This window comes from Danio rerio, chromosome 20 (genome assembly GCF_052040795.2).
Source record: "Danio rerio strain M-AB ecotype USA chromosome 20, GRCz13ab, whole genome shotgun sequence".
In the NCBI taxonomy this organism is placed as follows: Eukaryota; Metazoa; Chordata; class Actinopteri; order Cypriniformes; family Danionidae; genus Danio; species Danio rerio.
Window position 1 is genome coordinate 55164684 of NC_141040.1, and position 27334 is coordinate 55192017.

At 38.7% G+C, this 27334-nt stretch overlaps 1 protein-coding gene across 23 annotated transcripts in view; it reads left to right on the forward strand.

Annotated features, from left to right (window-relative positions):
* The window catches only part of gphnb (gephyrin b), a 150611-nt gene extending 125173 nt beyond the window's left edge, over positions 1–25438 (forward strand). For 11 of the 23 annotated variants that reach the window (XM_087296194.1, XM_087296197.1, XM_087296198.1 and 8 more), the window contains 13 exons: positions 8266–8403; positions 8568–8660; positions 11680–11735; positions 11821–11940; positions 12038–12096; positions 13650–13803; positions 15819–15940; positions 16187–16274; positions 19418–19491; positions 22369–22442; positions 22555–22658; positions 23171–23267; positions 24800–25438. In XM_087296194.1, coding sequence (XP_087152320.1) covers positions 8266–8403; positions 8568–8660; positions 11680–11735; positions 11821–11940; positions 12038–12096; positions 13650–13803; positions 15819–15940; positions 16187–16274; positions 19418–19491; positions 22369–22442; positions 22555–22658; positions 23171–23267; positions 24800–24933 — 1313 coding nt within the window. In that variant the 3' untranslated portion in view covers positions 24934–25438. 23 annotated transcript variants of the gene reach the window in all.
* The last annotated feature ends 1896 nt before the right edge of the window (positions 25439–27334 follow it).

A 27334-nucleotide genomic window follows, 5' to 3' on the forward strand; every position in this document is an offset into this window, starting at 1 on the left:
TCTCAAGGATGATCAGAAGAAATGGACAGCAGAGTTAAAGATAGGAGTGTCACAGCAAAGGCTCTGAATACTGAGGAGCTTGTGAGAATTCAGTTTGTCTTTTTTAATAAATCTGCATAAATGTCCACACTTCTGTGATGTTCTGTCAGTGTGGGGTGCTGTGTGTACATCCAAGAGGAAAACAAATGAACTTAAATGATTTTAGCAAATGACTGCAATATAACAAAGAGAAACTAATTTATTTATAAAAATACAATCCAAATAAAAACAAAACAATGAGTAAAAAACAAAACAAATCTATTAAAATAGTGAAACAAAAAAGTGAAAAAAAATAAATATACATATTTACAGCAGTTTATATATATATAAAAGTACATATATTTTTTAAAAATTGTGTGAAAAAGTTCAGAATTTACAACAAAAATATACATATTTAGAGCATTTTAGATGCTGGCTTCTCTTTATTCTCCCTCATTATATTAAAAATCAAAATAATTAAAAATAAATATCGAAATAAAACCAAAAATAATAAGAAAATAAAACTAAATCTATAAAAATATACATAAATAGAGCATTTCAGATGCTGGTTTCTCCAATTATATTACACATTTTAATAAGTGAAGTTTACAGATGTTACTACTTCAATGTGTTCCTTTTGCCGCCATTCATACCGCGGCGACGGCGGTAATTGATGCGCCAGCAGCATTTGACCGCTGGGTGGCACTTTAACCACAGATATTCAGCTTTGCCTTTTCACAATGCTAAACAGACTGTTCTGTAGGCGTAGCTTACTGTATGTGATGTGATGTGTTCAATTAAAATATCATTTTAATTTAGTTTTTCTGGTAATAGACATGCTCTTACACTATACTGTATGCTGTAGAAAAGATACATGGTGAGAAGTCATAGGCTTCAAAAAGCAAATATAAGAATTAAGTTATTAGCCTTCAGTGCCCGATTAAATTGCGTTGGGGTGAAAATAATGTTTTGATTTCTTTGACTATCATGGCAATGGTATTATCTCAAATCTTAAACGTGCGCATATGAAAAACAGCAAAATAATATAAGCTGCGTCCCAAATCGCACACTTATGCACTATTTTACGCCATTTTGTAGTATAAATAGTGTAAGTAGTGTGTTCACATTGAAAACTCTCAAAATAATAAGTGCACTTTAATTACCCGGATGATGCACTCATTCAGCCTGTAAAGTAAAGTGTGTAATGATGGACACTTCACGCACTCAACGACCGCAGGTTTGCTTACGTAGCGGAAGGGGCGGAGCTATCGGGCGCACATGTTGAATAACTTTATTTATTTTGGATGGTGAAAGCAAAATTCTCCTACGAGAGTGATTATAGCGCCTCCCGATGGTGAATGCGGTTATACTCACGGCAGGTATTATTTGATAATTCGGTCGTTTATTTCACTGATTTGGCGACCGTCAAACGTCATCAGGGAAACGGTTTGAATTTTCGCTTAGTAAAAATACATTAGTGTGCCATTTGGGACGACACTACATACATATACTATCCTGTTGAGTGTGTAAGTGCATGAGTACATACTGTAGTGCATGAGTGCATAGTGTATAGTGTGCCATTTGGGACGCAGCTCACAGATTATCCTGCCGGTGGAGCACATCACCTCACAGTTGTGAACTTGCGATCACCTCAACTTACATTTAAAATTTGTTTACCTGGTTTATTGTAAACTTTTTAAGTGCAAAGAGGATTCGTTTTGGAAAATAGAATTGAAGAAATAAAAGACAACTAGAATGAAAGCACAAACATTCAGTACAAATAAGTAGTCTTAAATAAATAAATAAATAAAGCAGTCTTTTAGCCTAAATATAGAGAGATGTTCAGTGTTTGCTATTTTTTTTTTTTTTTTTTTGTCAAATAAGTTTTTTTATTTGGTCGTTGAATAAACTTACAATAATCACAGGATTAGTTTTCTGATATGCATACATTTACAAAAACAAAACAAACAAACAAACAAACAAACAAAAAAACACAAAAGTATACACTACAGTGATAATCAAAACAACTTTTAGTTACAATACATTGCTTTGGGGGGAAGAATTCCCCATGAAGTAATAAAAGAAAGGGCCCCAAATTTTCTGAAATTGTCCAATGTTGCCTTTTAAAATAAATCTGGTTCGTTCCAGGTGCAGAGTAGATGTCAATTCTTCAAGCCATAGTTTGGCAGTTGGAGGATTAACATTTTTCCAATACAATAATAGCAGCTTTTTGGCTGTAATCAAACAATATGCAAGGAATTTCTGTTGTGGACTGCTCAATGAATATGTATAATCAGAATGTCCTAATATAATAAGCATTGGGTCAGGATCTATATGTTGGTCAAGAACATCTGAAAGCACTTTAAAGACCTCATTCCAGAATCCCTGTATTTTATAACAGAATACATAACTATGAGCTAAATCAGCTTCTTCTGATTTGCACTTATCACAAATGGGAGATATGTTGGGGAAAATCCTATGTAATTTCTTTTTGGAGAAATGTAGTGTTTGCTATTTTGATAGGACTAAGACAAGACATTTTCATTTATGTTTTTAATTTACGTTTTTATTTATATTTTCGTTGTTGATTATATTTTATCTAATTTTATGTTTCAATTATAGTAAATAATAATAAACGAATAATGAAAATAAATGAATAATGAAAATAGGACATAAATTAAGTCTGGCAGGTTTATTTTTAATAATTTAGTTTCAGTTCCGTTTTTTTGTTTCAAAACGTCAATGTTCTGCTTTAAAGTATAACTGTTGTTTTGTTTTGTTTTTTACTTAATGGCTCAGTATGTTTTGTATTTTAATTTCATATTCAGTCACCCTGCATATGCGTGTAAAACATAATGCCGCATAACCGCGGAAAAAGAAGAAAAGGCTGTCAGTTAAAACTAATTAGTCAAAATTAGCTATATTAAAATACAGCATTTATGTTAATACATACACACATAGAGTGTGAACAAACTCAAGGCTAAGATATGCGCTTGACTTTTCATGCATTTAAAAATATTTGCGGCCTTTTTATAGGCTACAGGCTACTGTGGTGTATAATAATGTTTTTTCTTTTCTTTTTTTGCATTTTAAAGGACAATGCGCATTATGTTATAAACAGCCGGTCTCGTATTAGCTAATCATTATGTTTTAATCATATGAGCCCTAAGCTACTATGAATAACCGCAGTTTTCAGTCCATTTTATTTTCGTTTGGAAGAACACCCCCCTTCCTCCCCTATTCTCCTCCTTTACATCTAATCGGCCCAGTGGTTAGCACTGTGACCCCCACAGCAAGAACACTGCCGGCCCTGGTCCCGCCAGGGCGGTGGGCGTTTCTATGAGGAGTTTGTTTGTTCCCCTGTGTCTGCGTGGGTTTTCCCCGGGTTCTCCGGTTTCCTCCCACCATCAAAAGATACACAACATGCATAACATTCAAGCACTTGTCTAACCCCTTTTCCCTTGTTCCCTTAGCTACTGGAGCCGGGGAGTTCTGAGATCCACCGAGCTCAGGCTCCCCTCTCTAGCTCTGCCAACGGGAGGAAACCCCGGGCTCGAGGATCCCTTGAGCTCGGGGCTCTCTCCCGGGACAGCATGCCAAACAAGCTTTTGATAGATCATCAGCCAAGTGTGAACTCTTAAAATAAAATTGAACATATGCAAAAATAAAATAAAACAAATCTATAAAAATATGCATATCTCTTCATTTCCCCTCATTATATATACTTCTAATCAGGGCTTAACATTAACTTTTTTAATCACCGGCCACTGTGGCTAGTAGTTTTCCATTGTTACTACTCTGCATTTTCACTAGCCACAATTTTGTTGTTGGGAAAATATAATATTTTATATGCATAAATTTGACTTTAAAATGCTAAAAGTAATTTATTTAAATTTTGCGTTAAGTCCACATGTGTCCTCATTCATTTCACTTTTTGTGTGTCGAGTATGAGCTTGCTCAGTGAGCATGAGCAAATGGGTCAAGGTTTCATAGTGTAATATTGCAATTAGTTTTTATTTCACACGACTCTTTTAGAGCGCAAAATTAACGATTTACCAAATTTATTCCTATAACCACACTAAACAATAATTATTTCTTAGGCACAAATTTTTTATGTGTTAAAACAAGTAAAATATAGCTATATACTATACTTTCTATTTAACAAAACATTTCTTAAAAAAGAAAGAAAAGCAATTGACTTTTAAAAAATAGCTATTGTCATGTATCAAAAATATGCACGGTAATCTGTCGTGGCTAAAGATCTCTCGGAGTTGATTGCACATAAATGGAGAGTTCATCTCCCATTAAAGCAATATTGTAAAAAAAAAAGATAATTAAACTATTTTAACAAAAATGAAAGCAAATAAAACCGTAAGTAAATGACATAGATATATACACTAGATATCGCATAGGGACCCTGAGCATGCGTCAATAGCGCCGCCACATTGGTACAGTGCTCCCAGCACAAGTGTCATTCAACCGCACTAGTCAAGACAGTGTTATTACGTGAAGATGCGGGACTTTAGCGCTGTCTACGGGTGTAGTAACGAGCAAACAAAGAAAACAAAGCACAAAGGCAGAACATTTCATTGGTAATATTAAGTTTTTTTTTTCTGTTTTTGTATGTTTTGAACTTTTGTGCTAATCAGGTCACGTTATTGATGATAATACAGTCACTTACTGCATTCACCATAAGGCAAAGCAGCTCCAACTCGCACGAAACACTCGGCTTATGCTAGTTTTGTTGAATAAAATCAGCAAACAATGCAAAAGAAATATGACAACGAGATGCTGCGCTGCCAGAAACTTGTATTATTGTCGGCTAACGTTAGTGAAAGAGTCGTTCGGGGGATTCATTCACAAACGAATCGCTCCCTCCGTCAGTATGAGAAGTGAAAGCAGGAGAGGAGGTGTGTTCAGGACACGGATTAGATCAAGTTTAACAGGGAGGGTGAATAGTACATTTCTGTACACACAAACACAAGCTTTTTGTCAGGAATGGCAGTGCGGTCACTGATCCATCAATGTAGAAAAGTGATGTAAAATTAAAATTTTCGTAATTATAAAAACAAAATTGCATACTAACATCCAGGAAAACTCCCGATCATAGATATATGTGTATATCTCTGGCTTTGGATGGCCGAAGTCCTTCACTGTACCTTGGTCCCGCATTCATTTCAAAGGAGCGCTACCCTGTAGCAAGATGGCGGCGCTATTGACGCATTCCGTCCAATAGACAATAATAGGCCAGGCGACATCTAATGTATATATCTATGAGTAAATGAAAGCAGGTGAAACATGCCATGTGTGATAATGAAAGGATGATCACATGCACGCGGTTAATTTTAGGCAATTTAATAATCTGTTCAAAGTGAAAGCAACCGGTGCTGCTTACAAAAATACACATTTTGAGCTCTTAGAAGCATCAGGACTGTGGATGCAGGTTCATCACTTTTTGTCTAGTTTATTTGAAAGAGAAACGATGACGGTTGCGTTTCCAGAACCTGTTCCAGACACGGTTGCTTCACGATTCGGGAGCGCGCACGCGTTAAGCAGTCGCGAGCACGCGTTTTAAGAAGTCGCGCACATCACATCAGCTGTTAGCGCGAGCGATGATCATTCTCTCATTCGGTATTCACTTGCTTTCTTCTGCTCGCGTGATCACAATTATTTTACTTCTCGATTCTAAGATCACATTTGCACGCATATTGGGTCATCCTATATTGTCAAACCTTGCTTTTAGGAAAACTACAATTTAAAAATTATTTTCAACCAGCCAAAGTGGCTAGTGGGCAGGGCCGGATTAACCAATGGGCCTTATGGGCACAGGCCCAGGGGCCCGTGCGCACTAGGGGCCCCTGCGAGGGGGGAGAAAAAAAAGACAATTTCGGAGTGTCTTCTTTGGCTAATTGCAAATAGCGCATCTAGTTGGAATAAGCAATTCAGGGTTTACGCCCATCGATGCCTGATTGATAGAGACAAGAAGAGTAAAGAGCAGTTAATCTTTACAGCCGTAGTGGTGCACCTTGTAAGGCGCACAGCATCATCTTTTGACGAGATTAATCATAAACTCGGTTCGAATCCACCATCAGCTGAACTCGTGCTACTTTTTACATTACATATCAGATTGGAAATATATTTATTTTTAACAGGAAGGAAACATTTTTTTAAAATAATGCAAATGTGATATAAAGTCACAAGTGTCTCGTGGGTATTTACTAATGTTTACTTTAGCCTAATCATAGGTGCCTCCCTCTCTGCAAAAAACTACATTGCTCAGACAACTGTATTTCCTATGAGCAAAAAATCGCGATCACATATTAATATTATTATTATATTTAAACTGCCTTTTTTTTCGTTTACTAAACAGAATGCTGTAATTGGTCAAGCGCGGAAACGTCAGTTTTGTAATAACCCGCACTAAACTGAGCAGACTTTAGAAAAAAAAAAAACTGAGCGGACTGTAGTGTAATGTTATATCTGTCATGGATCAAAAATGAGTGGACAAGTGGATTTAGCAAACGCGAGAGAAAGAGGAGAGGAGGCATCTTTATTGAGGCATTTTCCATACACATCATCTTTGAACAGACCCATGATCAGGAGAATGTGGGTACCAGGGCCGGAGTGGGACTCCTTTTCAGCTCTGGAGTTTCAAGCCTCAGACCGGCCCACCTCAGTTCACGACAGACTATATTAAAATAAGCAAATAAATAAATATATATTTCCATATCAGTTTCTAATGACACTATCATGTCTTTTTTTTTTTTTTTTTTTGAGAAAACAGCTGCTTTAGAACTTCAAATGTTCAACAATCCTAACAGTATTATATGTCTTATCAATAAAAATGAAAACACTAAATTTCTCTAACGAGATTCGAACCCAGGTCTGCGGCGTCTTAACCTAGCGTACTATCCGCTCGACCACAACAGCTGTTTTATGGATGATGACACAACTGAGTTTTATATATATATAATAATAATGAATAAAAAGGCTGTGATCAAGTAAATAAATAAATTTAAAAAGTGTGATTGCTGAGAGCAACAGATTCTGGAGCTAGGGACACCGGCCCTCGCGGCCAAAAAACGGACCGGCCCACCGGGAATTCTCCCGGTCCTCCCGATTAGCCAATCCGGGCCTGGTGGGTACAGAAGAAGACGTTATGGTAACTTTAAATGATGAGTAGCTAGCATTAACCAGGCGGAGGAGGCTAACGGCAGCGCAGCGCGGACTGGAGACAGACAGAAAAGGAGAGAGAGAGGGAGAGAGAGAGAGAAAGGCCCAGAAGAGGAGAGAGACGGGAGAGAAGAGGTATAGTGTGTGTGATTTCGGATACTTTTAGGTTTATAATCAAGTCTTCATCACGAGAAGAGTAGAGAAAATACAGGGAGAGGAGGAGAGAGACAGTAAATCAGTGTTTGTATTATGAAAGACTCAGATTCATAGAACTCAGATTCATAGAACTGGATTGCAGAAGCATTGTGCGTTATATGCCATGCCAATAATATGCTTTATGAGTTTGTAAAAGCAATACATTAAAATACCCTTAAAAAAAAAAAAAAAAAAAAAAATATATATATATATATATATATATATATATATATATATATATATATTATATATATATATATATATATATATATATATATATATATATATATATATATATATATAGTTTTATTAGTATTTTTATTCAATACTTTGAAAAATAAATTAAATCTTTGTAGACTATAAATACATATGTACTATATCATTTATTTAAATATGTGGGCAACAAATTATAGATTAATTTTATTTAAAAAATATTATATTACTCTTATTTTTTAAATTCAACTATAGGGGTGCGGCCAGGTAGGGGGCCTTACAAGACAATGTGCCCAGGGGCCCCTGAGTTCTTAACCCGGGCCTGCTAGTGGGATTGTCTGTCTAACTCGCCAGAGCTGAAATCTACCCGCATTTGGCGGGTTGGCGGGTGTTAATGTAAAGCCCTGGTTCTAATAATTAAAAATAAATATCCAAATAAAAACAAAAATAATGCAGAAATAAAATAAAACAAATCTATAAAAATATTCATATTAAGAGCATTTTAGATGCTGGCTCGTCATCTCTCCTCATTATATTAATTTGATCCCAAATAAAGAAAAAAATATGCATTTGTTCATCTGAATACTGAATCCATACCCACTGTAAATAAGATAGAAGCGAATATTTGTGTGTACGTGTTTGCACATGTGTTTGTGTGTGCTGTAGGTCATAGTGCGGTGGACATCACCAAAGTGGCTCGGAGGCACCGCATGTCTCCATTTCCTCTCACCTCTATGGACAAAGCCTTCATCACTGTGCTGGAAATGACTGCGGTTCTGGGCACTGAGATCATCAACTACAGAGGTGAAACAACACACACCTGCATTCAAAACAAAGCAGAACAGTGGAAATATCAGCATTGGAAAAAGTCAATTATATTGTACAACTGCAGATTGACTACATATATATGATTGATATATGATTAACCCTACTTGTGTGTGTTTGTGTGTGCATGTGCGTTGTTGCAGACGGCATGGGTCGAGTTCTGGCTCAGGACGTTTATGCCAAAGACAACCTGCCTCCATTCCCTGCCTCTGTTAAAGACGGGTACGCTGTCAGAGGTGAGGCAGATGTGGAGATTTTGCGTTCTTTGTTATCATAGTTGATAACCTCATGTGAGCGGATTTTATCTATTTTATTTTTTAAACAGATTGGGTCATTATAATCTAGGAAAAGTCTGTAAAATAACAGTGTTTTACTGTAAACATTTGAATGAAAGTATCTGTAGATTTGTTATTTTTTCACTTTATTTCAACAAAGAAATGTTACCGTAATTTTATGGTTTTTGTTTGGCAGCCGTAGCAGTGGCGGTTCTAGACCAGAGTAACTCGGGGGGCCGGGCAGGGGCCACTTGTACTTTTAGGGGGTACACTTTAACATACATCACAAACTGCTTAATTATACTACTTAAAGTCACTATTTTATGCATCACTCTGCAGTCTTCATAAACATTCATTTTCATTTCAGCTTAGTCCTTTTATTAATCTGGGGCTGCCAATTTATCCAGCATGTTTTAGGCACCAGCTGCAACCCATCACTGGGAAACACCCATACACCACAGACAATTTAGCTTACCCGATTCCCCTATAGCACATGTGTTTGGACTGTGGAAACCGGAGCACCCGGAGGAAACCCACGCCAACACGGGGAGAACATGCAAACTCCACACAGAAATGCCAACTGACCCAGCCGGGGCTCGAACCAGCGACCTTCTTGCTGTGAGGCGATTGTGCTACTCACATTCCAGTCACTCACATTCCAGTCACAAAATGCGGTGAAAATCCTACACGAGGTTAAAGTTTGGTTGTGGTGCTAACATGTTTACACTCGGTGCAATAGTTAGTTCGATACGAACAAACTGAATAAACAAAGAGCGCTGGTCGCTCACTTACCAAATCTGTAGAGACACGACAATCACCAGCAACTATTAAGAGGACACTACAAGCGAATCCGGATCTCAGCGTTTGCAGATGAGAACAGCTCTCAGGTAAACAATAATCCTCCTTAGACACGTAAGTTATTGTTGTCGAGCGTCGCGTACACTGTTAATCCACTCGTGACTCCAGATGAGCTCTCACAGAGAGAAAATGAAAACGAAACTTAACTGCAGCAAACTATAAAAGCAACACTTCACGCTTGTTTTGCCAACACAACGTGGCGTCTCTGTCGTCTAAACACTGTGACAGTAATGAATATTAATGAAGTTGCACAATAGAGCGCGCTGATTGGTTTGAACCAAGCCTTACTCATGCATTAATGCAACACTGTAAGACGTAATAAGACTCACTCTGACACAGACGCCCAGTCTGCACGCTGGAATACACGCTATTATGTCATGACCGTGACGCAGCTTCAAAAATTTGTTTCAAACAGAAAGTACGAATTTGCTTGAAATAACGCAAAAACAACCAATTTACACTTTTTAGTGAAATATATGTGTCCTAATAGTGTTTTTAGCAGTGTGGGACACATATACGACTGTCAACAGCTCAAAAAATGTGTTTTGGTGTTTCGTGACCCTTTAAAGATTCGTGCTTTATGTCACGACTGAAATCAAAAAACGAATGAAGGCAAAACTAAACGAGTTGAATATGACTTTTACATGAGAGTGACTGAAAATTAAACTGGATCACTGTGTTTCATCTGTTCTCCGCTTGCCGACTGTTTGTAAGTTCAAGAATGCATTTCCTACCGTAAAACTATTTAACTTACACTCAATCTCTGATTAATAATAGCCTCTGCATAGCCGAGGACTTCCTCTATTAAAAGTGTTAAAATCGCTATTGAAAACAGAAGTCTAATAACAGTCGACATTTTGATAGTTTTTCACAACATGAACATGACTGAAGTTGAATCTTATTACCTGTGTCAATGCGGCAAAATGATGCGTGCAGCACCGTAACTGACAAAAAAGCACGCGAAAGCAGGCAGAGCGAGTGCGTGCGACATCGAGAGCACGCGCCACCGATGACTGATCTCACTTCTCCGTGGCGTTTAGACACACAAATACGTGTCCAAATTTAGGGGGGCCTGAGGGGGGCCAAGCTTGTTGACACGGGGGCAACGGCCTCCCTTTAGAACCGCCACTAAGCCGTAGCTGCCAGTCATTTGACCTTTCATTTTTACGATTTTTTTTTACAGTATACATACACACTTTAAAACACACTAACGCACACTTTTATTTGTTCTCATTCTTTCTTGCTTCATCACTATATCGTAGTGTATACTGTTTAATAATCCACTTAAATTATGTAATAAATACATTTTCAAAAAAGCGGCATTAATTCCCGCCCTCTCATGGTAGGTTCGCACAGCGCCTACAGCTGTACCAGCCTGATCTGACGAGAAAACTTAAGTATTTTACATTTTGCCAGTTTAGTAGCTAATTCATACGAATTGTACGATTTTAAAAAGGAGGCGTGGCACCTAACCCCACCCCTAAACCCAACTGTCATTGGGGGATGAGCAAATCGTACTAAATTGTACGAATTAGATCGTACGAAATCATACGAATTAGCCACTAAATTAAAAGGTTACGAATTGCCGTGAGATTGTGTTGGCTGTACGGCTGCAAGCGCCGCTGCACACACTCATACACTACAGCCAATTCAGTTCATCAGTTCCCCTATAGAGCATGTGTTTGGACTGTGAGGGAAACCCAAGCACCCGAAGGAAACCCACGCCAACACGGGGAGAACATGCAAACTCCACACAGAAATGCCAATTGGCCTAGCCGGGGCTCAAACCAGCCACCTTCTTGCTGTGAGATGACAGTGCTAACCACTGAGCCACCGCGCCGCCCTACAAGAAAACAGGTTACAACTTAAAATGTAAACGCTCACTCACACAAATTACACACAAACATCTCAAACACAAACACTTCATTAGTGTGCACACATTTAAGATCAAACTAATTTCAGGTCTATGTTCAAAGGGGGGGGGGGGGGGCAATTAAGGGGTTAAACCTCCTCTATGTGTCATCTGGAAAGCAGTGTTCTGCTAATGTGTGTGTGTGTGTGTGTGTGTGTGTGTGTGTGTGTGTGTGTGTGTGTGCGTGTGTGTGTGCGTGTGTCCTGACAGCGGCTGACGGTCCCGGGGACAGATTTATTATCGGCGAGTCTCAGGCCGGGGAGCAGGTGAGAACACCTATCAGAACTGAGCGCTGATGTGAGAAATGCTCCTTCAGAAGTGTGTGTTAGTGACCCATGTGTGTGTTTTCAGCCCACACACACCGTGATGCCCGGCCAGGTGATGCGGGTGACGACTGGTGCTCCGATTCCCTGCGGCGCTGATGCTGTGGTGCAAGTGGAGGACACTGAGCTCCTGCGCGAGTCTGAGGACGTAATGATGATGCACCTGTTCACATGTTCACTGTGTCTCTGTGAGTCTCCTGCTCATCATGTGTTCATTAACCGTCCACTGCTGCTCCACTCCTCAGGGCACAGAAGAGCTGGAGGTGCGCATTCTGGTGCAGGCCCGTCCAGGACAAGACATCAGGTGTGTGTGTGTGTGTGAGCACTAGAGTGTGTGCATGTGTACACTTGAGTGTGTGAGTTTGTTTGCGCATGCGTGTGTGTGTGCACTCAAGTGTGTGTACATGTGTGCACTTGAGTATGTGTGTGCGTGCGTATGTGTGCGTGTGCGTGCGTGTGCGTGTGTGCATGCACTTAAGTGAGTGTACATGTGCACATGAGTGTGTGTGTGTGTGTGTGTGTGCGTGCACTCGAGTGAGTGTACATGTGCACTTGAGTGTGTGTGTGCAAGCGTGCGTACGTGTGCGTGTGTGTGTGTGTGCGTGCACTCCAGTGAGTGTACATGTGCACATGAGTGTGTGTGTGTGTGTGTTTGTGTGTGTGTGTGTGTGTGTGTGTGCGTGCACTCGAGTGAGTGTACATGTGAACTTGAGTGTGTGTGTGTATGTGTGTGCGTGTGCGTCAGTGTCTCTTATCGTGTGTGTGTGTGTGTGTGTGTGCGTGCTTGAGTACTGTGTGTGTGTGTGTGTGTGTGTGTGCACGCATTAGTGTCTGCATGTGTGCCCTTGAGTGTGTCTGTGTGTGCGTGTGTGTGTGTGCACGCACTAATTGTCTGTATGTGTGCAATTGATTATGTGTGTGTCAATGAGTCTCATTGCTAACGTGTGTGTGTGTGTGTGTGTGTGTGTGTGTGTGTGTGTGTGTGTCCAATCGAGTGAGTGTACATGTGTGCACTTAAGTGTGTGTGTGTGTGTGTGTGTGCGTGCGTGGGTTCGTGTTTGTGTGCGTGCACTCGAGTGAGTGTACGTGTGTGTGTGTGTGTGTGTGTGTGCGTGTGCGTGCGTAGGTGTGCGAGTGCGTGTGTGCATGCACTCAAGTGAGTGTACATGTGCACTTGAGTGTGTGTGTGTGTGTGTATGTGTGTGTGTGCGCGCATGTGTCAGTGTCTCTGTGTGTGTGTGTTCTTGCTTGAGTACTGTGTGTGTGTGTGTGTGTCTGCACATACTTGAATGTGCGTGTTTGTGTGTGTGTGTGCACGCACTAGAGTGTCTGCATGTGTGCACTTGAGTGTATGTGTGTGTGTGTGTGTGTGTGAGTGCGTGCGCACACTAATTGTCTGCATGTGTGCAATTGATTGTGTGTGTGTCAATGTGTCTCATTGTGAATGTGTGTGTGCTTGCATGGGTATGTGCATGTGTGTATATGTGTACGTGTGCAAGTATGTCAGTGCTGTTTGTGTCAGATGAGTGTGTGTGTGTGTGTGTGTGTGTGTGTGTGTGTGTGTGTGTGTGTGTGTGTGTGTGTGTGCGCGCACAGTGAGTGTGTGCATATGTGCACGTTAGAGTGTACACTGTGTGCACGTACACGTGTACGCTTGGGTCTATATGTGCGTTTCTGTGTGTGTGCATGTGCGTGTATGTGTGTGTGTGTTTGTATGTGTGCATTTGCACGCATGTGTGTGTGTGCATGTGCAAGTATGTGTGTATGTCTGCGTTGTTTGAGTGTCAGCTGAGTCTGACAGTTTCTGTGTGTGTGTGTGTGTGTGTGTGTGTGTGTGTGTGTGTGTGTGTCCTGCAGGCCCATCGGTCATGACATTAAGCGTGGTGAGTGTGTGCTGGCCAAAGGCACTCATATGGGCCCATCAGAGATCGGTCTGCTGGCCACCGTCGGGGTCACTGAGGTGGAGGTGCAGAAGTTTCCCGTCATCGCTGTCATGTCTACAGGCAATGAGGTCAATACACAACAAACACTATATTCAATTCAGCTCAATTCAGGTTTATTTCTGTTCACCTTATTATTCGAGTACGAGCGGGCACAGCCGTTTGAATCTCTTTGGCTCGAGACTTCCGCTCTAATTCACTTCCTTTTGTTTTTAGATGTTAACAGCTCGTTACGCTTATTGATGTTACATACTGATATTTTCTTATTTTATTATTCTGCTTTGTCTGAAAAAATCATGCAAACATTTTTTTGGAGAGCAAGTAGTTTGACCGTTTTCTGCCATTCATTATTCCTAGTCATTTCCATAGGCAACTGAATCGGAAGTTCTAAAACAATCGCAATAACGAGCACACTTCCGCATTGTAGAATAAGGTCTATAACGCTCTTCACAATAATAGGGTATATGGACAGCTACTGTATTTCCCCTGCTGATAAACTTCCAATGAAACAGTTTTCAATTTAATACAGTTCCTTTTACAGCGTTGATGTGATGTAATTCAAATATAATCAGTAAAATATACTTAAGCATCAATTTGTTTGAAGTGTAATACAAGAAAAGAAGACGATATTTCAAGGTGTTATTCCCAGATAACAACCACTGAAGAACAAACTCATCCAGAAACATTGAATCACCTTGACTGTCAGTGAATACATTCACGTCCATATACTCACATACACACTCATATGTATCTGCTTGTCTGTGACGCCACGGTTTTTGACTGTTTGGCGCCATCTTGTGTCTGAATAATGCGCAGGTTAGTGTATACTCCATCAGCTGTTTTCGTTTCTGTCAGCTTTTTTTTTGACTGTTTGGCGCCATCTTGTGTCTGATTAATGTGCAGGTTAGTGTATACTCCATCAGCTGTTTTTGTTTCTGTCAGCTTTGTGTTTTTGATTGTTAGGTGCCATTTTGTGTCTGAATAATGCGCAGGTTAGTGTATACTCCATCACCTGTTTTGGTTTCTGTCAGCTTTTGCGTTTTTGACTGTTTGGCGCCATCTTGTGTCTGAATAATGCGCAGGTTAGTGTATACTCCATCAGCTGTTTTCGTTTCTGTCAGCTTTGTGTTTTTGACTGTTTGGCGCCATCTTGTGTCTGAATATTGCGCAAGTTAGTGTGTACTCCAGCTGTTTTCGTTTCTGTAAGCTTTGTATTTTTGACGATTTAGCGCCATCTTGTGCCTGAACTGTGCTTAGGTTAGTGTATACTTCATCAGCTGTTGCTTTTTTCTGTCAGCTTTGTGTTTTTCACTGTTTGGCGCCATCTTGTGTCTGAATAATGCGCAGGTTAGTGTATACTCCATCAGCTGTTTTCGTTTCTGTCAGCTTTGCGTTTTTGACTGTTTGGCGCCATCTTGTGTCTGAATAATGCGCAGGTTAGTGTATACTCCATCAGCTGTTTTCGTTTCTGTCAGCTTTGTGTTTTTGACTGTTTGGCGCCATCTTGTGTCTGAATATTGCGCAAGTTAGTGTGTACTCCAGCTGTTTTCGTTTCTGTAAGCTTTGTATTTTTGACGATTTAGCACCATCTTGTGCCTGAACTGTGCTTAGGTTAGTGTATACTTCATCAGCTGTTGCTTTTTTCTGTCAGCTTTGTGTTTTTCACTGTTTGGCGCCATCTTGTGTCTGAATAATGCGCAGGTTAGTGTATACTCCTTCAGCTGTTTCTGACAGTTTTGCATTTAATTAAAAAAACGAATAAACTTGTAACAGTTTACAAGTACAATGTTTTGTGTCTACTTTTGACATTTTTTTTGACAAGTAGGCGTGTAATAAGCAGGATAAAGTACGTCCAAGCGGTTGTTTTCATGAAATAAATTCCTTCAGTCTTACACAACAGTGCTCTGCTTTGCATTGGGTTGCTGATAATCATGTTGGGCTTTATTCTGTGATAAGAACCTCCTGAATGTACTTCATCCCTTATTAATACAACCTTATTGCAAAGTTTTACCGTTACAACATTGTTAAATGAATGGAAAAGTGACAATATAAGCAGTTTCTGATCAGTAAATGTTGTTGTTTCCAGCTGCTAAACCCGGAGGATGATTTACATCCCGGTAAGATCAGAGACTCGAACCGCTCCACACTGCTGGCCACCATACAGGAGCATGGCTACCCCACCATCAACCTGGGCATCGTAGGAGACAAGTAAGCTTACACACATAAAGACCAAAGAACGGGTGCAAAATTAACCTTATACACGGAGATTCAGCTCTAAATCCCCCACAAATGTTTTAAAACTCTTTGAGACTGCCCCTTTTAGGCTTTAATATGAATTGTAGCAATTTGGTTACTGTTGCTTTAAATGCAAATGAGGTTTTTTCAAAAGAGGGCGGGGCTACACATGTCTATGTCAGCATAGTGGCAAAAATTTGTTTTGTGCCTGCCCTGCAGTCCTGATGACCTGCTGAATGCTCTGAATGAGGGCATCAATCGCGCTGATGTCATCATCACCTCAGGGGGCGTGTCCATGGGCGAGAAGGTGAGACCAATTTTATACACTATTCATATTTAGCTTTACATGTATGATTGTTTTTGTTTTCCTTGGAAATTATTGGAGACCCTATTGTAAGTCTTTGATGTCCTTAAAGTGTGTGTGTGTGTGTGTGTGTGTGTGTGTGTCATCTCAAAATACTCCACAAATACTGCTTTATAACTCTCTGAAACTGACCTGTTTAGGCTTTGAGGCTTTTTGGTGACTGTCACTTTAAGTTGAAATGAGATTGTGCTCTTTATAAAAAAGGCGGAGCTACAAACGCCTGTGTGTCAGCATAGTGGCAGATTCAAATTCAAGACTAACTTATACAAATGAGGGAGAGATGGTCACTGATGGGCGGAGCTTTCCCCCTCTGATGACACATGCAAAGGGAGAATGTCAATCAAAGTGTTTCTGCTTTTTTCTCAGACTGTTTTCATCAAGTGTGATTATAAAAGATAGAATGAATTAAATTTGACCATTAGATGCTGGTTATATTCCCACACAACTGTGTTTAACCCAATGACTGTAAAAAATATGGACGACGCGACAGCCCTTTTTCCCATTGAACGCCTTGAGGGCAAAACGCCTGCTTGACGGGCACAAACTGTCGCAAAAGACTGCTGAAATTGGAGCCTTGACATGCGCAGAAGGACTGTCTGATGGAGCCAGAGGAGGAGCCGCGAAAATGAGCGGAGTCGAGCTTTCAACCAAACGCTTTATGTAAAATCAACCACGCCCCCCGAACTTCTCAGCATGTGTTTGCTGTCATATCAACACAAATGGATGTAATAACGTTAACAAATATGAGGGTTTTATATATTCAATCGCGCCAGCTCCGGGCCGCAGCGCATAACCTACTCGCGGCGTCGCGGGCTGATTCCGCCTCGTATGCGGCAGCGCCGGCTCGCTCGGCCGCTGCATCTGGCTCGATTGACTCGGGCTGGAATCGGGTAGTGAGTCCAGGCATCCGGAGTAGGTCCAGCAGAGGTAGTCAGTCTGAGCTCTAAGAGATAAGTCTCCGGCAGGCGAGAAACTAGCCGGAACTGTGTTTTGCTATCTGGGTGGTTAGGCGTGTATCAGCAAACTAATGAAGCCCGAAAAAAGCCCTGAACTTAGCGAATAAACAGTGTTCCACCAGGATCATGTATGTCAGAAACTATAGTTTACTGCTGAACTCATTTTGTCATGGTAAAATAACACAGAAATCAAATAATAACACTTCAGTCTCCTGCCGAAGCTCAGACGCGCTGCTTTAAGAAACTGTCAATCACAGCTGTCAATCATGATGACACGCCCAGCATTAAATTACTGCTAAAAACAAACTGTATACACAAATAAAGATCTGCACCTATTTCAGCACAATAACCAGTGCCTTAATCATCTTTCGGGACATTTTATTGCAAGTGTAATAATTTTTTTTTTATTTGGGCTCAAGTCTCTTTCATTAACATGGAGGAGGTGGGCTTTATGACTTGTACTGCAGCCAGCCCCCAGGGGGCGATCTAACGGCCGAGACCTTCACTTAAACGCAGGCTTGCGGCACACTTGGTTTAACCCCTTATAAAAGTGATTTTTGCACAATAGGTGCCCTTTAAATCTCGCAATTCTGGACCTGTATCCACAAAACATTTCACCTTGCTATTGAGATTTCTCCTAAATAGCATTTAAAAAAAATTAGCTTAGAGCTTTGTCTTAAAACTTGTTCCCAAAGATGCTTTTTTAGGGTTTATCTCATTGCAAGGTATGATGTCAGCATGCTTATTAACTATGAAGACAGGGATTTACTGAACGGGAGGAGGAGGAGGAGTCTCTTTTTTCATGAAAACCTGATATTAATGCTTGCATATTAAAATAAATGTTTCAAAATTAAAATGTTGCCACATAAAGATATTTAAATGCAAGCTAAATGGATAATTCTGAAAGGTGATGCTCTTTAAAGATTTAAACATTAAATAAAGATGCTCCTCCAATGTTAGGAATTATTGTATTTTCCCAAGCAATTATATATTTTTTAATTTTTATTAAATACATTTTTAAACGTTATATATAAATATTGCGAAATTTGCAATTTTTATAGAAGAAATATTTGCATATATTTGCATTTTTTTGTTTTGAATAAATGTAAAAATATATTCAAAAATATTTCCCTACAGTATGTGACCGATTTAAGCTATTTATATTTTAAATAAGTAACTGGAATCAAACAAATGAAATCAGTCATGTAAATATACATTAAAAAATACATCAAAATCTTTGAAATACAGATTTTAAGTTGAATTAATAATCACTGCTTTAAAGTGACATCTAGTGGCTGGACTCTAGAATGACTTAAACAAATGAGGCGTCTAATCATGATTATACAACCCAAGCTCATTCTGAAAAGGTAGTCCAGCGGAGGTTTCTGGTGACTGTGAAATACATGCTGGGAGGTACGTATGGCTGCATTTAATTTTTTTAAGCGAACGCTACGGGGCGGTGTGACGCCATTCCCTTTCGCGCTTGCCAGCTGACCTCTTACCACCGTCTGGAGGGCTTTCCGCTGCAGTCAGTTTGTCCGGTCAGCTCATCATGTGCGTCGGCGGACTTTAGATGCAGAGAGGAGAAGTTGACAAAGGCTTCCGGGTTAATAAATAAAGTGAACGAGTTCATTTCAGGTGAAATCCGAAAACGTGGTAAAAAAAAACAAAAAAAAAACAGAGGAGGACTTTTCTTTTTCTAGACGGCTTTTTTTAAATTGTTGCTCGGGTTTAGGGAAGTGAGCGGGCGGGCGGGTCAATCGGTAAAACTGGTTGGGTTCAGGGAAGGAGGAGGGTGGGTCAGCCGATTGGCCGGTCGCGCAGTCAATCATTTGGTCAGTCAGACAGCGGCCTCTGGTGGGTTGACACGAGAACAGCACGGGCGCGAACGGCACTCGCGAGAGACGTTCGAGATACGAAAAAGCGCGCACAGCGGCCTCTCGCGGATTCGCGAAAAACAAAAACTGCACAAATACGTACCTCCCGGGACGTATTTCACAGTCTCCAGAAATGTCCGCTGGACTACGTTTTCAGAATCAGCCTGGGTTGCGATTATACATCTGTCTGTTGACTGTACAGTGTTTATGAGAATGTGTTTGTAAGGATGTGTTTCATTGTTTGTTTTGGCAGGATTACCTGAAACAGGTACTTGATATCGACCTCCATGCTCAAATACACTTTGGACGCGTCTTCATGAAACCAGGGTGAGTTTTTGAAGAAACAGGTGACGTCTGCGTGAAGACTGAACACCTAATGCTGATTCAGGGTGTTTTCATGCTCCAGGATACAAACAATACGAACTGATTTGGAAATATATATAAATAAAAAGATATATATGATGCTATTAATTTTGTATGCTTTCACAATTATAATAAATTTAACGTTTGGTAGTTTAATTATGTTTATTTTGAATTAATAGAGCTACTTTATGAATTAAAATAATTGATTGTAATTTTGTCTAGTATTTTTCAAAGGTGCTGTGTGTAAGCTTGACACCCAGTGGTGGAACTAGGTATTGCGCTCCTGGATCAAAATAAACGCAAGCGCAGGTTGCCAGATTGACGACACCAACAGTAGTGTGCCTGACTATCGAGCATAAAGACTGATTTAAGACTGATTTAACGCTAAGTTTCTAATAGTTTCTAAATAACAGCAAGTGCACCCGATAAAAGGAAAATTTTCCATATTAAAAGGAGTGTTTGTCCTAATCAACACCTTGAATTGATATATTAGAAACAGCTTCTGTTTCTCACAGCTGAACAACAGAAAGCTGACAATGATCAGCTCAGGTACAGCTCATGAGCTGTATTCAGTGTTAAATGCTAATAATGTGAGTCTGAATGGCATTTTACATGACATTTATTGCCGTACTACTGAAAGCAGCAGCAGCAGCAGCAGTTCATCTCAGATCTGGAAAATAAAATAAACCGTCTGAAATTGAGTTTCAGAACTGTGGCTCAGTGCAAACCAACACATATCAGTGATTCAGCATCTACATTTAATCGTGTTGAAGAGGTTTAATATGTATTAATTAGATTATAAATCTTACCATTTCTTTGGAGTGCAGTGAGTGCACTATTCTGTGCTGCTGAATAGCTGTATTTCAGTTTCTGTCGTGTGTCGCCTGGTTTAAACGGCCCAATCACTGCAAATCTCATCATGTAGTGTTTTGTTAGGACACAGGGTTACAATGTAACCTGGACACCTAATGTTTACGCTCGTAACATTTATACTATTTGTTTATTAATAACCACCTCATGAGGAACTCTGAATCTGCATCTCATTTTGGAGTCTGCTACTGTCCACCAGAGGTTGCATTTCCGTCACGGACGCATGTTTTAAGAGCTTTCCTGACTGACTGAATGAAATATGCTGAATGAAGTATACCATGGCATCCCGGGGTGCTGAAATATAATTGGCTAAAGTGGCAGTAGGTGAGTTAAATGACTAAAACAAAGACAGACGTTCCGGCACGTAACGCACATTTTCAAAGCAGAATATCTGACTTCAGTATTGTTTTTTAGATAAACAAGAATGTTTACTCATGTTTATAGCATGTTTCTTATATATCTGCAAACATATTATGGTATTTATATGCTTTAGAATCAAATGCTTTTGTCAAAAACTCACATACAGCACCTTTAATAATAATTGTATAGTATTTTGTAAAGTTTTAAAATTTTGTACAAAATTATCATAAATTGTCATATGTAAATTAGTTATTTTACATTTTTAATATAATTAAAAAAATACTAAAAGTATTTAAATAATAATAAGTATTATTATTAATTGTAGTTTTGTAGATTATTTTGAACAGTAATTTTATAGCATTTTGTGAAAAGACGTCTTCATTTCTTGCATTAAACAATGTTTGCGTAGCTTAAACTTAAAACATGTACACAAACAGTTATATTTTCTCTTTTACTCTTTTATTTTTAGTAATTTATTATAAATTGTTATGTGTAAATTAGCTATATCACATTTTAATAATGTTTTTAAAAAATAATAAAACTATTTTATAGAATTATAATTAATTGTAATTTTTTTACATATTTAAATTTTAAATAAAAATAATATATTGTATAAAACAGAATCTGTTTGCATGTTAAATGCTATTGTTTTACAATTATTCTGTTTTAAACATTTTTCTAAATTATTATATATATTTACATTTATTTACTTGTTATTTTAACAAGTTATATTAATGATAATTTATAATAATTTTGTAATTTTTGTATTTGTAAAAATAATACAATATTAATAAATATTATAATATTGTAATAATAATAATAATAATAATTATAATAATAATATAATATTAATAATAATCTTAATTTGCCACATGAAACACAGCATCAGTGTTTGCATAGCTTTAAATGCTATTAATAGACATATTGCACATAAATATTATGATATTTTTTTATAATTAGAGTTATGTTATGTTCATAATAATTATTAGTAAATTTGGGAGGAAAAGACATTTTTGAATAATATTTTGTAAAAATGTTTCAATTTCTTGCACAAAACACTGGATACGTGTTTGCATAGCTTTCAATGTTATTATTAATCTTGTGTAAAAAAATATTTTATTTTAATTGATTTATTATAAATTATCATATAATTATAATTCGTTAAATTGTTCGTTTTATACTACTAATTAAATTATTATTATTAAATAAAATGATTATTAAATTAAATTATTATTAATTAAATGTATTATTATTAAATTATTAATTATACTATTAATAATTAATAGTAATTTTATCATTTTTATATCGCTTTAATACTATTTTGTAAAAAAGCCTCACAAAAAAAATCATTGCCAAAAATAAGTGCACCACTCTATCGACATGTAATAAACAAGAATACGTAATTGACTATATGAAACTAAAGTGTAATTCACAATAATAGCATGATGAGACCATTTCCTAAGAGATCTCAGTTGAGTTCATTTCCATCATTAAGCGTATAATAGTAAAGTGTAATAATCTCTCATATAAAGCAGCATGAAAACACCCTGACGTTGAGTGTCAGACTGTGAAAATGAGGCTGGTTTTGAGCTCTGGTTTGTCTTCTGTTAGTCTCCCCACAACATTTGCCACTCTCGATATGGACGGGTCTCGAAAACTTATCTTTGCTCTGCCAGGTAGGGACGGTGAGAGAGTTTATTGGTGTATTTCTTCATAACACATATACTAGCCTGTAACTGAACACACACATTTCACCGTTCGTCCTCTATTAGTGTGTGATTTGGGTTTTTCTTCCAGGTAATCCTGTGTCTGCAGTCGTAACGTGTAACCTCTTCGTCATTCCCGCCTTGAGGAAGATGCAGGGGATATTAGACCCTCGACCCACCATTATAAAAGCCAGGGTAAAAGCATTGTACACTTCACTAGGGGTGATGATCCTTAGCAAAATGAACTACGCTGCACTTTTCTTGTTATTGGACCATTTATTTAAAGATTTTTCACCCTTATGTGCTGTCGGTGATGTTTTAAGCCACTCTGGGGTTGATTTCAAGTCTTAATTTGGCCACAACTTTCAGCAAATGGGATGATGACATCTTATTTTGACACATATTTTGGGAAAATGATTTGATGATTTTCAAAAACTCTACAATACACTCTGGTCAAATGGACTACCCTTTCATTATGTTGGGGGCTGTTTTTGTCCCATTGACCATTGTACTATAATTGAAAACCCACCATAATAAAAGCCAGGGTCACACTATTTTACTCTTCATTAGGGGTGATAACCCTTATGAAAAGGTATACTTTAAGTACACTTAAGTAAGTGTATAAAATTTGGTTTTCTTTGCTGAATGGTAAGTAGATTGTGAGTATCCATTTACAATCTATTGAAAAATCCCTGTGTTGTTTCCAGTTGTCCTGTGATGTGAAGCTGGATCCGCGTCCGGAGTATCACCGCTGTATTTTAACATGGCACCATCAGGAACCTCTGCCATGGGCACAGAGCACAGGTCACAAATCTATTGTTATTATTACAGACATTTCTTATGGAAATGAATTTGTCCAGAACAGCTGTAGTTGACAATTAAAGGTTGTTTATTAGAATTCATGATTCCATCAAGGCTTTAAAATGACCATTAAAACCATCTAGTGGATCTGTCATCTAAAATGTACAATGAAATGTACCCTAAGGAACGTATGTCAGATTCTCAAAAATGCAACTTTTAGTGCATTTGTCATTTGAAATGTTATACGAAACGTACCCTAAGTCATGTATTTGAGATTGGCAAACATGTAGACAGGGATTTTTCTACTGGATTTTTCATCAGAAATGTATAACAAAATGTACCCTGAGTAACATTTCAAAAATGCAAAAAAAATGTGTCCACTTGTGGATTTGTCATCTAAAACCTACAACTACACGTAACCTAAATCAAATTGGCAAAAATGCGCCCTCTAGTGGATTCTACATCTGAATTGTACTACAAAACGTAACCTAAATAAGGTATTTCAAATTGGCAAAAATGCGTCCTCTAGTGGATTTGTCATCTGAATTGTACAACTAAACGTAACCTAAATCAAATTGGCAAAAATGCGCCCTCTAGTGGATTCTACATCTGAATTGTACTACAAAACGTAACCTAAATAATGTATTTCAAATTGGCAAAAATGCGCCCTCTAGTGGATTCTACATCTGAATTGTACTACAAAACGTAACCTAAATAAGGTATTTCAAATTGGCAAAAATGCGCCCTCTAGTAGATTTGTCATCTGAATTGAACAACAAAACGTACCCTAAATAACGCATTTCAGATTTGCAAAAATGTGCCTTTTAGTGGATTTTTCATCTAAAACATACAATAAAACGTAACCTAAATAATGTATTTCAAATTCGCAAAAATGCGTCCTCTAGTGGATTTGTCGTCTGAATTGTACAACTACACATAACCTAAATCAAATTGGCAAAAATGCGCCCTCTGTGGATTTTTCATCTAAAACATACAACAAAACGTAACCTAAATAATGTATTTTAAATTAGCAAAAATGTGCCCTCTAGTGGATTTCTCATCTGAAACATACAAAACGTGACCTAAATAATGGATTTTAAATTCACAAAAGTACGCCCTCTAGTTGATTTGTCATTTAAAATGTGCAACAAAATGTTCCCTAAATAACACATTTCAGATTTGCAAAAATGTGCCCTCTAGAGGATTTGTCATCTAAAACGTACAACTACACGTAACCTAAATCATAGATTTCAAATTTGCAAAAATGCACCCTCTTGTGGATTTGTCATCTGGAACATACAACAAAACTTAATCTAAATTATGTATTTCAAATTCGCAAAGATTGCCGTCCTCTAGTGAATTTGTCATCTGAAACCTAAAACAAAACATACCTTAAGCAACACGTTTCAGATTCGCAAAAATGCGCCCTCTCGTGGATTTTCAATGTATTTTATGTCATAAAAATGTAGACTGAAGCATGCATTTCCTGAGCACTGTATTTTTCTTACCCTTTTTTCTGTGTGCCGTTTCTCCAGGTAACCAGGTCAGCAGCAGACTGATGAGCATGCGCAGCGCTAACGGCCTCCTGATGCTACCTCCCAAAACTGAGCAATACGTGGAGCTGCACAAGGGCGAGGTGGTGGACGTCATGGTCATCGGCCGTCTATGATGAGCAGAAACACAAATAGAAAGACAGAGATGGACGGGTGGTTCACGGTGCATGTTCACATATCATTGACTGTAATATGCAACGGCACAGCTAGTTTTTATTGATTTGGAAAACGCCGAAGTATAGTCAACATCTCGATCACATATGAGAGAAAAAAAAAATATTTCAAAGAAAGAAAAATATAACTTTTAAAATTATAAAATCTAATTATAAAAAAGAGATTTATTCTGTATTATTATGATTATTATTATTGCATTTTTCTTCTCATTATTATTATTATTATTAATTATTATTATTATATTAAGGCAACTTTGTTCTTTTCATTGCAGTTGCTTTGTGTGTTCAATGCTAGATCTTATAGCTGTAGCATTTTAATAGAAAAACTGTAGGTGCCTGCCAGGAGGAAGAAGAAGAAAAAATTAAAAAGAGAGTATTATTTCCCCATTTTAACATACAAGACTGCTTTTGGGGGAGTTTTTTCCTCTCTGACATCGAGGGAGAACACAACAACTTGAAATCTGGACTCCGGAGAGTGGCACTTTCTGTCTTACGTGTCATTTGACGTGGCACTTTTTTCCTTTTTCCTCCCATTAGTGCGCATCATTTCTCTGCCATCACACAGAGCTTTGCTTGTCGTTTATCCTGTGAGTCTTGTTTGTGTGCGCAGTGCCAAACGCCTGGGTGGGCGGAGCTCGAGTCGGGGGAACGCCGCCCCCTCACCCAATCCCTGAAGCTTCCTTATAATCACATGACCTGGTGTAGCCCCGCCCCTCTCCTCCCAGGGGGCGGAGTCACGGGCGAGCATTTTATTTGAATATACTTTAAATAAACCGATGATGAAAAAAAAAGAATACAACAACAGCTTATTTAAGTGCTGACTGCCTTTTTAATCAACCACACAAAAATGTACAGTTAAAATCAAATATATTACATAAATTGAATTGTACAGATAAATGTGACCAGCACTCCTGCGGAAATATGACCAAGCAATGAAGGAGACATTGAACAAATCTGTATAATAACATTTTCTGTATAATGATAAGAACCTAATGAGAGAGATTACAATAATTAAAAAAAAATCCTTGATCATTATATAAAAATAGCATTGTGGAATTTTCTTGTAATAAAAAACGAATAAAAACATAATTCCTTAACCAGTGTGTGTGATTTAAATGCTGTTTTGCATTTTTAATATACATGCAATGTTTTTTATGCCTGATCTTACACGCTGTTTCAAGAGTTCACACATAGCTGATGATTGATTATAAAGCTTGTTTGACATGCTGTCCTGTGAGAGAGCACATGAGATCCTCAAGCACGGGGCTCCCTCCTGTTTGCAAGAGTTTGAGCTCAGGTAGCACTCGAGAACACCCCTGCTGTAGTAGCTGCCACAGCCATATCACCCTGCAGCCCAAGACCGGTTACTCACTGAAGCTAAGCAGGGCTGAGCCTGGTTAGTACCTGGATGGGAGACCACTAGGGAACACCAGGTTGCTGTTGGAAGTGGTGTTAGTGAGGCCAGCAGGGGGCGCTCAACCTGAGGTCTGTGTGAGTCCTAATGCCCCAGTAAAAGTGAAGGGGACACTACACTGTCAGTGGGCGCCGTCTTTCGGATGAGACGTTAAACCGAGGTCCTGACTCACTTTGGTCGTTAATAAATCCCATGGCACTTCTCGTGAAAGAGCAGGGGTGTAACCCTGGTGTCCTGGCCAAAGTCCCTCTATCGGCCCTTACGATCATGGCCTCCCAATCATCCCCTTCCACCAAATTGGCTCTATCACTGTCTCTCCACTCCACCTATAGCTGGTGTGTGGTGAGCGCACTGGCGCTGTTGTCCTGTGGCTGCTGTCGCATCATCCAAGTGGATGCTGCACACTGGTGGTGGTGTGGAGAGACCCCGATCATGATTGTGAAGCGCTTTGGGTGTATGGCCATACACAATAAATGCACTATATAAATACACATTACATTACATTACATTACATTACATTACATTACATTACTAATGAACAGATAGTGATTGCCCTGAAGAGATAACTACTTGCTAAGAGCATGTCTATGGTGCTGATTTGGATCAGTCAATTAACTTTGCATGTTTTTGGATGGTGAAAGGCAGGCCCGGATTGGCTATTCAGGCGGACCAGGAGAATTCCCGGTGGGCCAGTCCGTTTTTTTGGCCGTAAGGGCTGGGATCCGTTTATTCTACTTTATTCATTTATTTATTTATTTGACCATAGTCTCACTCTTTTTATTCATTATTTTGCCGCAGCTCTGCTCTTTTTATTTATTTTCTCTCAGCCCCGTGAGCAAAATGCAGCATGCAGGTTAATGATGATGATGTAATGATGATGATGTAACTATCATTCGACCCCAAACAGCGGCACCTTAGTGAATATAAGAA